The 13,001-nt window shown below is 46.4% G+C and overlaps 2 protein-coding genes across 2 annotated transcripts; both read right to left on the bottom strand.

Moving 5' to 3' along the window:
- Nucleotides 1–815: 815 nt before the first annotated feature.
- On the bottom strand, nt 816–9,723 carry LOC119145207 (transcription factor HES-5-like). Its single transcript, XM_037381465.1, is given in 3 exon segments — nt 816–2,057; nt 2,156–2,321; nt 2,455–9,723. Coding segments are annotated over 3 exon segments (474 nt in total). The 5' UTR covers nt 2,509–9,723; the 3' UTR covers nt 816–1,803.
- A 121-nt stretch (nt 9,724–9,844) lies between these two features.
- Nucleotides 9,845–12,152, bottom strand: LOC119145204 (transcription factor HES-5-like). The gene is made up of 3 exons (XM_037381463.1): nt 11,663–12,152; nt 11,163–11,343; nt 9,845–10,931 (listed from the first exon to the last, which is right to left on the bottom strand). Exons 1-3 carry the CDS (start codon nt 11,726–11,728, stop codon nt 10,666–10,668), a joined length of 513 nt encoding a protein of 170 aa, XP_037237360.1. The 5' UTR covers nt 11,729–12,152; the 3' UTR covers nt 9,845–10,665.
- Between the last annotated feature and the right edge of the window lie 849 nt (nt 12,153–13,001).

Genomic DNA, 13,001 nt, shown 5'->3' with positions numbered 1-13,001 from the left:
CCGCAAAGCGCGGCCGGGGGCGGGCCGGAAAGCGCGGGAGGGGCGGGCCCCGTGGCCCCGGGCGGCGCGCGTCAGCGGGGCAGCTCCGGCGGGTCGCGGGGTGAGGGCATCGCGGAGGTACGCGGGAGCTCGTGGAGCCAGCCGAGAGCCGCGGCCCAGCTCGGTGCTTTGGTGCTCGGTCAGCCCGTCGCGGCCCACCAGAGAGTTCAAGGTCCCAGATCCTCTGGCAGATCCCCTGGCAGATCCCCTTTCTCTCACCCGTGCAACTGGTAAGGGCGCCGCTGCCTTTGACATCAGCCGTGTAGACCCGCCCCTCCCACATACATACATACATGCACACACATACACTGCGCAGCTGTACATGTCTCCCCTTCAAACAAGCAGACAAACAAAAGTAGGTTTTAATTCCCTACATTTCAGGCTGCTTTGGCCACATGCCACAAGGACACGAAGCGCCTTGTCAAACTATCTATTAATTGAAAGTACTTTCTACCTTTGGGAGTCTGGCATAAATTTTCCTGAGCTCACCCTTGCCGTGACCTTTCTTGACAAGTCTCTCGGCTCTAAATTCCCCAAGAATTTGTTGGTTAGGCATGCCTCTATTTTTGTCTCATGCTGAGAACGGTAGGGTTTGCTATTTTGGAGCTTTGTTCTTTGCTGTGCAAAACAGCATTGCAGGGGTTCCCAGCGGACACAAAGCTGGTGAGGCAATTAAATGCCAATTCTGAATATCTTTGCTTTTACTCAAATCTTTCTCTCATGCCCCTTAACCCCAGGGACCGCAGGGAAATCAGCTATGAAAACTACTCAAGAAAAAATAACTTGTTGGATTTATTAACTAGATTTTTATTTATTTTTGTACTGTTAAAAGTTTCTGCAACTTCTGGAGTTGAAGATAATTTCTGGCACAGGTTATACAATTGGTGCAGCTCACACATAACACGTCATAGCATCCTACAAGGACAGTAATGAATTCATGTTCTCCCCTGGTGGTGGGGTACCAAAGAATAAATATAATTTATACATCTGCCTTTCATGAAAGACTTTGATAAATACTTCTTGTAAAATCGACAACACAGCCGTAACTTACTTTCCTATAAGGATATAAAAATGAGCTTTTGCCTTTATACAAGGCATACATATCCTGAACCTCACAAACAGAGCTCTGATTTTGTGAGCAAGACATCCTGAGGAATTTCCTCTACGTAGTTTGAGTTATGGTTTAACCATTTTCAGAGCATGCTCAGTACAGTCTACAAATATTGTAGAACCCATTATGGCACCTGTAGGAAAGCTAGTTTTTTCAAATGTGTCCACTTAGGCTAGCTGCTCTGCTTGGGATGCCTTGGGCCACCGCGGCTACAGCTGCAGCCGGGCAGTGCAGGTGTGGATAGCCGAGGAGACGTAGGAGTCTCAAGGAGGGCAAGGCAGAGAGGGCTCCTCCTGAACGGACACTTTTGAAAATGCTAGCTTGAATGTCTTAGAAATTACAGCTTTCCCAACAGATGTACACATACAGCCTCACTGAGGTTAAGAACAGTCGGTGTTCCTCTCTGAACAACTCCTCTTGGTCCTCCTAGCAGGAGGATTACATCTCACATTCTTTAAGAATAACTTTCCACGTGGTGGGATCATTTTAGTCCTTCTAGAAGAAGGGAAGCAGACATCCAAGCATAGTAATGCTCTGAAAAAGGAAAACATTCTTCCCTACTCATGAGAGGAGTGGGGGGACTTGTATAGCAAGTCACGATCTCCTCTGGAATACAGGAAAATGTCCAGGAAACACATAAGCATGCTCTTGGCCTACCAAGGCCTCCACAGGCTGCAGGAGGGTTTCAGTGCAGCTTGTTTTGCAGGGGGCTGGTGGGTGGAAGTGGGTGTAGAAGAAGAACCAGAGTCCTTAGGCACTGCTTGTGAGCTCTGGAAATGGCAGATCAGCTTCATCCAGGTTTCTGTGTTTGCTGAATGGAGAGACAGGAATTGCAGAGCTGCTTTGAGGCACCAGGCATACCCTTCACAATAATACTGCTGTCAGCTTTTGGCAGATGCTGCAAAAGCTGAAGGACAGAAGGGGAGAGAAGTGTTACACAGCGAGACTCGGGCTGAGTTTTGCCTAAAAGCAAGGGCAGCAAGCACGGCTGGGGGTTGTACTCACCTTGGCTGTATTTCAGGTAGCTGTCAGTCATCTCCTGGATGCTGGCTTTCTCCACCTTGGAGTTGGGCTGGTGTCTCCAAAACTCCTTCTCCAGGAGCAGTTTCAGCTGCTCGATGCTGCTGTTAATCCGATCGCGACACAGTTTCTCTACAGTGGGTTTCCTGAGCTGTAACACACGATGGGGAGAGGACAGTTAGCAGCGAGACGTTCCCCTTCCATCTCTATATAACCTGCTGCTAAAGGGGTTCAGCCCTTCTCAGCTCTTTGCCCTTGTGGTCACAGAGGCAGTGGATACTTACTCTGCTCTTCTCTTTGGGTGTTAGGATTTCCAGGGAGAGAGCACTGGGTGCCATTATCCCAAGTGCTGGTTTCAGCTCAGGGCGTGCTGGTTAGCGGGTGGAGAAGGGAGCTTGGCGTTCCTCTATTTATACGCAGTGGCTGAATACAAATGCATGGGTCCTAAGCGACTTTGAGTTTCCCACAGTCGATAGCCAATCCATGCGTACCCTGGGACAATAGAGAAAGCATCTATTACAGCATGGCAAATTGACTGTGAATCGCCTGGGTATAATACCCTGCTCCCAAAGGAGCAGGTGGGCTGGGGAGTGTGTGACACAAAAGGGCTTGGCATTACAGCGCTGGGGTAGGAACGTGGGAAAGCGTTTGCCGTCATTATAATCAAACTTCTGCCTGATGTTGGGAACGTCAGCATCTCAATGTGCTGCCTTTTCCCAGGCTGTGGAGAAATTAAGCACAGAAGACTGATCCCAGTAAGAGATAATGCTCTGTGCCCATGACCGAAAGAGAGGTTGAAAAGGAAAAAATGCAGAATTAGAGGGACTAAACCCTTTCATTGACATTAAACCGTGCTTAGATGAATACAGTACCAGATAATTTTCAGGCAACTAGAGACTAAAATCAAGGGAAGAACCTTTAAAACAATTTGTGTTAAGCAGTTAGCTTGAAATATTTTCAACTCCATTGTTTAGATACTACAAGTCCCTCTATAAGTTATTTTCAGAGCTCTTCCTTGCTTTTGTTTGGGTAATCTGGGCTTTCCTACGGCTGCCCGTGACATGTAATGATTATGGTGCCTTTCCCAAACATGTCCTATTTAATTTCATGCCACTTTGTAAATGCCTCACTGTTCCCTTGGGCCTGAATCTCCACATAAAGCAACTAAATATATTTTCCCTTTGCAGACAACTGAGATGCAGTGAAAAGTAATTTCTTGTCTATTGCTTTGTTGGTGTTACCCCACTTGTAGAATGTAAATACAGGTGCCAGGATATCCTGTGAATGTTCAGTCTTGCGCTTTCTCAGTGTATGTGCCACGGGTATGACACTGAACACAGGTAATGAAGTGGAAAGGACCAGATAGGATCCAGGATTATAGCTGCCTTTTTGAGTTATTTTTTTCAGGCTGTTGGGGATTGCCTCCCCAAGCACAATCCTGTACAAAGCTGGTCACATTTCAGATCTGTCAGTGAGGCACATGGGGCCTCACTGACAAATTCCCAGTTATGCTTTATGCTGTGTGTGTTTCAGCTGTAGTTTGTGGAGCTCTATGGATTTAAGGGAAGTTGTGCATGGGCATAATTTTCCTTAATGCCTGTTCTGTGGTCAGAGGCCAGAACAGGGAGTAAACCTAGATTGTCACTAATAGGCTAGCCAGGTTGGGGATGTTAGTTTTTGAATACCTGTTTCTTACTACAACAGTATTAATGAAAACCCTACCTGTTTCCTGTGTCTGCCTTTCAAAACCACAAAGGAAACCTTTCATTTCGCTATTGGCTGCAGTCAGCCTGTCGCACCTGCCCTCAGCATCGTTCTCGATAAGCTGGGGCCACAACCTGTGTCTGTGGGTACATAGATAGCAGCGTGTTCCAACATACATAGTGTTGTATAAAAGGACATGGTCCTGCAAAGGATGATTCTGTAACTCGTTGTTAACCTGAAGCTTACAAAGCCCCTTCTAACGTCCTGGCTTCTCATGGCAGTGAGTTTCATACATCAGCCATTCTGCCCGTCCTCCCTTCCCAGCCCAAAGATACTGTACATGTGGATGGATCACTTAGAGTGTAACAATTTTAATTGTAAATGGCTGTGAAAAAAACTGTAATTGAACAGGGAGTATAAGTCCTATTCAAAACCAGTTCCCTGAATTATTTTTTCAGCTTGTAATCAGCAGTAGTACTTGCAGCCAGGGCAGTCTCTGGCTGCATGTACTTGTGCCGTTAGTGGAGCCTGAAGTGAAGCGCAGGGCTTTGTGGATCTCTCTCGGGGACCACAGGAGAGGGAATGGACAGCAGGTCCTGCCACGCACCGTATGGGAAGAAATATGTTTGCAGCAGCAGCGGGCACAGTGAGAAAGGAGGGAAGCTTTGACCCAATTTTCAGTTCCAGAAATATGAAATGAGTGGTTTTAAATAATGCCATCCTATCCCCAGCACAATGCCCCTGGACTCCGAAGGGCTAAACCAACTCCCACTGATTAAAGCATTATCCCTTCCTTTAAGTGCTGGGCAGATGGTGCAGCAGGCGTTAGCTTTCTTCTCAGGACCCACAGAGGCACACTTCTTTTGTTGACAGTTTAACACACTGAATGGGGCAATGTGGGAAATCCTTGGAACTGTGGACTCGCACCATCTGATGTGAATGGTGAACCAGGCATGCTGCCTTGCAGTGAGCATGCAGAACAACAGCCCTCTGGGCTCGCGAGCTCCTGGCTTCTCCCCCTCTCTCTGTCAGTTGAAAAACCAGCAAATCTTCAGTGTCCCCCTTGCCTGCTTCACCTAACTTTCTGTGTACTGTTGATGGATAAAAGAGAAACAAATATCCCCCACCCCCACCTTGTTTGGTTCAATTATTAAGGCCTGAAAACTTGATGGCAACGGTATTTCCTAGATGATGCTTCAGAATAATAAATTGTCTAGACTAAGGCTGTCCCTAGGCATATTGGTTATGAAACTGGGTGCAGTATGCACTTTCTGCAAGGGTTATGGTAAGGAAAGAAAAATCTTGTGCTGTAGGCAGTCCAGTTGCTCTTTGTTAAAAAGTTTGTAACTAGCCTGCTCAGTTTAGGCTTTTTAAATATTTAGCTGTTGGTGCAATAGTCTGTCCCACTGAAACACACTTGTGATCCAAGTCCTTGTCACTGTGCTTCGTATCTGTGGGAGGAGTTTGTGCCTCTCTGACTGTCACTGCAGCATCAGAATGAAAGATCGGTTGTCTGAGGCTCAGAAGCAGGGGTTTCCCTGTTTTTGGAACGAAGGATTAAAAGAAAACAAATCCCCAAAATTGCCAAACATGTGGAGCTGACTAAACAATGTGACACAATAACTCCCTTCTTTGGAGGATGATGTGAAATCTGGACCTGCTCTTGAGAGCTGCCAGCTATGCTGTGGACAAAGAGGCTTGCTTTCTTAGTGGCCTTGTTTCTCTGGATATCACATCACAGTCATGAGTTGCATCATGAAAACAGGGAGGTGTCTCCACTCTCACTTGTTACAGATATTGAAGAGCGTAAGGGGAAACAGAAATCTGCAAGCAGTTGTCATTGGCTGTACTTACAGACCTTGCATGTCGGGCAAGACTCCTAGCTTTTCCTAAGGCAAGGCCCACCACGTGAATTGTCTCCAGCTGTAGTTGGTCACCACTTGACCCTGAGCAATGGTGGTGTGCAACCTGTGCGCCATAGATGCTTTGAGTTGAGGAACAACCGCAGAGGATCCAGGAAAGGTAACCAACCAAGCCAGCCCAATACCATCATCAGTAGACTTGTGTTTATTGCAGTCCATAAATCAAAACAGCTGGAGGACCGCTAGCCTAGGAGATTGGTACTGGGCCATGGAGCTTTCTGCTTCTGGTTTGTAGGTGGTGATTTCAGCCCAGGCACAGAGCTACTACACACACTATTTTTACAAAAGATGCTGCTACTAGTAATACCAATTGGCAGCTTTCGTAGCCCGTCTGATACTTCGCTCCCCGTGGAGGGGAACCCAGTGTATTGCACGGTAGCAACAGGTCTGGAGGTAGGTGGACTATGAGAAAAGAGTACAGAAAACCAGAATTTCATTGCCTACGTTACGCAGATTTAAATAGCAGTGCTCCTGTACATCTGTGCCTGTACTTAGAGCATGCAACTTGGTGGCTTAAAGCATTCCTTTCTGTATCACTTTTAGAACATTTTTATTTTAGACCATTTCCTACATTCATGTCAGCCTGTCTCACAAATGCTATTGATGGCGTTTATAAAGAAATAATTACAATTTTTATTTTTTCTGTGCCTTCCTTAAATGGTTTAAAATCTTTCTGACAACCCCTCTCGAGACACCTATTTAGTGTCAAAGAGCATAATGTTCCCAAGTTTTAAAAGGACTCTCGCATAATACTGATCGATCAATGTGCTCCTTGGGAAAATAGCTCTCCAGATGGTCTATCGGGACAGGAATTGCTGGTCATCACAATACAGAGCCAAAAAGCGTCACTAATGTGGGCTGTTGTGAGGCACGCTTCCTTTGTGGTCCCTTTGAATGTCATAAATGGGGAAGAAAGTGTGGGAAACTCCGAGAAACTCAGGCCCACACTCTGAGGTTAATAGGGGCTTTGTCAGGAGAGTATTCCTGGGCTGTGGGATCAGCATAATAAACAACATCTTCCCTGAGGGTGGGAATGTGTTGGAGCAGGGGAGAGTCACCCCAGGGGATAGGGAAGCAATAAGAAGCTTTGCGTTCAATTATTATAAGTGATAATAATTAATAAATTGTAAACATAACCTTCGCTGCGCTAAGCCTGGTGAAACTGGAGGTCTGGCTTTTAGCTCTCAAGGAACTGGTAAACTAAAGTCCCAAGGGGCAGGTCTTTGGCTGGTGACAAACAGAAGCGATGCGCTCGTACCAGCTGTGGATCTGACTCCCTGGAGCAAGCGGAGGCTTTCTGGTGGGGTTCGGTTTCTTCCCCTGCCCAGAACTGTTTCTCTCCCTTACACTGCTCTGCAAACAGTAGGTCTGAATCTCAGCTCAGCGTGACCGACTCCCCCACCAGAGCCAGAGGAATGTAATACCACCTCAGGGTAAATTTGAGAGTCAGACCTTGTGGTTTGAATGACAGTAGCCATGTCTCTCCAGATTTATGCCAGTATGGGTGGCAGGAGTTCTGGGCTTAGAAGTCTGGCTGTGATCTCACATGAGTTTTTGCACAGTTGTCATTTCTACGGCCTGTTCCTGTGTCAGCCTAGAACTAGAGGGACTGGGTTCAAATCCAACAGTCTTCAGTTTGTGCAGCTCTTCTTTGGTTTCCTTTTCTCCTCTCCGTTTATGCTGTCAGTTTTAAACAAACTGCAGCAATGCTGCCAACTGTGACATTCACGGCGCGGTTGACTTGGGTGGTAACACACTAGCTGCAGAAGATACCTGTCCACCTCATAGCAGCAGGCTTCGTCGTGCCACGCACGTGGCTCTAGTCCCAGTCCCTGCGGTACGTAGTCAGTCGGGTTGTGGCATGCTTTGGGGCACATTGCATTTTGGCTGAGTCTGAACTCCCCCAAACTTCCTATCTGCAAACTGCCTTAATTAGGCCTGATTTAAAAATGCACAGACATGGATGAACAGCTTGAATTTTGCTGGGATTCAGAAGCTTGTACTAATTGACAAAGACGAGTTGGGCACAGCAAGGTGAAGTGACTTTTCAAGATCGCTAAGCAACCACCAAATCTAAAAATATTTCTTCTGAATTATTTAGTAGCTCATTGGGAAGAAAAATCTAACTGCAGCATCAGTATCAGCCCCTGATGAATTGCAGAACTGTACCAAACCCCCACCTTGTATTACGCTGGCAGATAGATGAAGAGCACTCAACCAGCTCATGCATTCAGGGTGAAATAATAACCAAAATGATCCATCCAGCAGTAATGAGGTAGAATGTTCTTGACCTGGCTAGCTGGCTTTTTGGTCCTTTCCATACATATAACAGAGGGTTTAATTGTGGATCAAGCGAGGCCCGGCCAGGTAACAGCTAGCAGTGTTTGAATGCAGTTCAGTCTTGTCAGCTTAGCAGATCTTCAGTTTGCTTTGTGCTTAGCAAAGCAGCTATTTGACAAGATCTGATATTCTAAGTTTCCTTTCGTTTAAGGAAAAAAGCATCTCTCCCAGAGAACCTGAGGAGAGTTGAAATTGTTGACCCGTGGTGTTTCATGCTGTTTCCATACCTCTGGAAGAATGCACGGGTTCCCTGTCATACATCCAAATCAGTGTGTTACTGTGGTCAGCTAGTAGTATTGTGAACCGACTATTTGTGCAGATTTATTTTGCTTTGAAGAAAAGGGAAAATAAAAGGTGAATAGTCCCCACTGAGCAATGAATGGGAACTTAAATTTAAGGAAAAGTGAGTGAATGTTATTGGGAAAGGTGCTGTGTTTTGGAGAGACTGTTGATACTGAAGGTGCTCAGAAGTGGCTTCAAGATCCCCTTTCTTGTGCTTTCCTTTCTGCTTCCCCAAATGGCTTCTGAACCCCTTTTTGCTTGTTCACTGCATCCATTCCCTCTGTGTAGCTGTGCGGGAGAAGGACAAGCACATCCTTTACAACAGGTGCTAATCTTTTCCACATCCCCAGAGTGCAGCTGACTTAATCCTCAGGAGACAGGAATCGCGTGGCCTGTGCATAGAGAATTGCAGAACAGTCTAACGGGGCTCGAGCTGAGACTGCACGTGGATGCTACAGTGGCTCTCTGCAACTCGTGGGAAACCCGGCTGCTTAGTTTGGGTCACTCAGCTGGTGCAGGCCAGGTAGGCAGGTTGTTGTAAATCTCCGTGTAAGAGGATATGCTAGGTTTGTTTTCTGAATTGGGGTGAAAAAAATCAAGGGAGGATCATTTGAAAGATACTTGGCAGAGACACCATGCCTACAGCAGGCTGAATAGAAAAAACTCAGAAACCTGCTGGAGCGTGGCAGTTTCTGAACTCTGAGGCACAGGCCCTATTCATGGCATGGTTTGGACCCTTAGGTAGATGTCAGAGAAAGAGAATAAAATGTTTGAAGAAAAGTATGGGAAGTAATTTAGGAGAGGAAATGCTTTTCCAATCTCTGATACCAAATTATGTATACTTTTAGCCATATACAGGCATATTTCACGCAATTCTGGTTTTGCCTATCAGACTTCGTGTTTAGGTAACAGAAGGTGCTGAAATCGAAAGACAACAAAAAGTAGTTCACCTCATTGCAGGTAGTTTCAAAGAGGAGAATAAGATCCCCAAGCAGAGTCAGGTGCCAAACTCTTCGGAAGTTATTAGGAGTTTTGCATGTTGCTACCTCCTAAACAGACAGAAAGCGTAAGACTGAACTGAGGTTGGTGGGCAAATTAGTGGGGAATGGGAGGAAATAAACTGGCTGTGAAATTAGTGATTTGTTGAAGTCTGAATAGGTTGCTATTAACTATCTGGGTCTACACCTCTCAGTATCTCACTTCAATTTCATCTCCATTTTAATTTCTGATAACTTTGCCAGGGGTTGTTTCTCTGCACGGTGTGAAATCCTGTTCTGCCAAATGAATTTCACAAATATAAATTACATGCTAGAATGAAGGGCTTAGAAATATGATGTGTCCTGATAGCTTCCCCACTGCAGGAGGAGTCGACATGCAACCCTTAGTCCAGGAGTATTAGCCATTTTAATAATTTCAAACCAAAGAATTAATGACTAAAACCATTTTTATTGTATTGTACAGTGAAGACACCAAACTTGAACATCACACAGGATGAATACATCGCAACTTTATAAAAGCTCTTTAGGCTCTTTAGCATGTAGAATGAATGATTATAAAGTAGTCATTGCCTCCCTTCCTCCCCCTTTTCCTTAAGGTATATCCCAGGCATTTCCTTTACAAAAGGCATCAATTGTCCCTCAACTGAGAGTAGGCATACTGACATTAAGAGAATTTTCCCTAGAGCTTTCTGTTATCCTCATAACTTTCTGTAAGAAGTTATACTAAAAATAGCGTAGGAACTTCAGAAGAATCAGCATTTCTTATTAACGTCTTTCACTCAAAAAGTAAAGCCTCAATGCCCTCTTTACGATACAAAATACATTCTTGAAAGTGCTCCTTCTTTAGGAAGGTCAATACATTATCTAGAGACAATGGAGCACTTGAACCAGTGACCCAGGGAGTTAGCAGAAAGATTTCCCCTGACAGCCACAGACTCAACAGCCTTGCGAAGCAAAGGTGTGATGAAAACAGAAGGGCATTTGGCTCTCTAAATCACCACAGAACTTCGTCCTCTCTTTGGCTACGAGCCACTGATAAAAGCAGCAAATTTGCTGCAAGATACAAACACAGTCCTTCACTATGAAGGGAAACTACTTAGCGACCCTCATTTCTTGTGACAGAAAAACAATAACCGCCCCCCTCCCACCTTTGGAAAGCAATGTTTCCTACTTTAAAGAGGAACTGTTAAATCACAGGCCCCTCTAGTTTTTGTAGCAAAACATAGGAATAAAGCAACGTTCTGCAGGTCTACCAGGGTCTCCAGATGGTAGGAGCAGCAGCCACAGTCTTCTGGGCAGGTTGCTTTCTGGCAAACAGGCAGGGTGACAGAGGGGAACTCCGCAGAGCAGGCGAGTACATGACATCTGCACCCATCTGAGCTTTGCAGAAATGCTTGATTAGCTGCACCTGAGTTTCCTTCTTGGGTTCGTAGTAGGACAGAAAATGCATCGCTTCCTTGAGGCACCGCAGGTATCCACTGTTAAAGTCCTGCTCTAGATTCTTGTTAATGAAAGCTAGAAAAGAAAGAAAGAAGCAAATGCAGTGGGTTAAGATCATGACCAAAACATGGGACAGTTGCCATTCATGGATTAAGTTTCTTTCAAGAGCCTGAGTCCACAAGCCCTGCTCACGTGGCTAGAGCTGGTGTGTTACACCCTGCATGCTCTGGGGGCCGGGGCTGCAGGGGAGGGCAAAGGCCTGTGGGAGTGGGCTGCGCGCGTGTGCAATACGTGCTCTGCACTCACTTTGGTCCTGCAGCTGGCTCTGCTGCTTCAGGTAGCTGACAGCCACTTCCAGGATGTCGGCTTTCTCCAGCTTGGAGTTGGGCTGGTGCCTCTGAAACTCCTTCTCCAGGAGCAGTTTCAGCTGCTCGATGCTGCTGTTAATCCGGTCACGGCGCATTTTCTCCACCACCGGCTTCCTCAGCTGTAAGAGAGATGGAGCAGATCGTTAAGGATTTTCCAAGACCTGGCCTGATTTCCCCTTCTGATGCCCTGATACACATGCGTTCAAAGACCCTCTCTTTTGGCAGGAGAGCTTTGCGATGCTGCCTGCCTGTTCCCCACTCAATTTAATTTTAAAAACTCTATATAATAGTCTCCCTTCTCTCTCTTCAACCTATTTGCCTTCCCGCAGACCACTTTCTCCCCCCTTATCTTTTCCCAGGTGGTCTTTATTTGTTAGAGGTGGCCTGTTGCACAGAGCACAGGCCAGCCTTCCCAGTCCTGTCAAGGGCTCTACTTACTTTATTCTTTTCTTTTGGCAGCAGTTTCTCCTCCATGTGGATCATGAGGGTGTTACTGGGAGCCATTCTTAGTGCTCTCAGTCCTGGGCACAGACCCCCGCACCGGGCTGCTGTGTTGAGCGTAAGACTTATGCTTTGGCAGTTACCGGCTGCCTCTATTTATACATCAGGGAGCTTCAGCAGATACGTGAGTCTCAGGATTGCTGGTGTTTCCCACAGCCATTCAGCCAATCCAGGCACACAGCTGAACAATAGAGGAAGCATCTATTAGCGCATGGTACGTTGATTGCAAATGCCCTGGAGAGAATAACCTTCTGCCCACGCTGACTGGTGGAGTGTGCAGCGTGGCTCTTCAGGGCTGCCCAGGGATCTGGGAAAACACTGACCCTCCAGCTGGTTGTCTGGGATCAGTTGCATTCCTGAGTCCCTACATGTGCCAGTCACATTTGTGAGCGTGGAGGAGGCACACTTTTGGGGGAAGGGGGGAAGAGAAGAAGGGGAGCACTGTTAGGGTTAAAATCAAAAGCACCAAGGACATCTCTCCACTCTTTCTAGAGAGGGCACTTCACAGCCAGCATCCCAGGTGCCATTTGCCAGAGTGAGGGTGTATTTGCACTCGTCTGTGCAGTCATTACACTTCTAATGGGTGAGCCAAAGCATTACCAGTGTGAAACAACAGGTTTGTTTGCATGACTTTTCTAAGTGGAGAACTGACAGTCGGTATGATGGGATGTTGGGCTAAAGAATAGCATCAGATTCAACCCAGAAGCCCTAGGCCTTGGGAAGTCAGAGGTGAGTTGTGAATGGGATTTAGTAGCTGAGGCCCACCTTTGGACCCCAGCAAGGAGGTCAGTTCTGCTTCTGGCCTGGGATTTCTGATGTGGTTTGTTCTCGTCTGACCAAGAAGCATCACACTGCTCCACTGCAGGCTGGACCTGCTGCAGTTTGCTGGACATGAAATCTCAGAGACCATGTATTTGCTTCCCTGCATAACCTTTAGCATGACATCCCTGCTCCATTTTCTTTTCTGGAAAATGAGGGTGGTGCTGCTTGCTTGGATTTGCATGAAAATTTCAATAAAAATTAAGCAAACATTTCTTTTGTGTTAAAGGCAAGAAAAAGATTGAAGATGTGTGGAACTTTAGGTTAGTTCTGTTTTTGTCTTATGAGAAAAATCCCTGCCTGGATACAGTCCTTGAGGCAACGCCGAAAATAACCCAGAACCTACCTGAGAAAAGCTGTGCTGCATCCTGTCATCTGAGGGGTCTAGCCTGGAGTGCCCGAGGCAGAAGTGTGCTCATCTTCTCCCAGTGCACTGCTTGTGCACGGGAGCGTGGCT

The sequence above is a fragment of the Falco rusticolus genome, chromosome 3 (assembly GCF_015220075.1).
Source record: "Falco rusticolus isolate bFalRus1 chromosome 3, bFalRus1.pri, whole genome shotgun sequence".
NCBI lineage: Eukaryota > Metazoa > Chordata > Aves > Falconiformes > Falconidae > Falco > Falco rusticolus.
This window is presented reverse-complemented; position numbering and strand designations above follow the sequence as displayed.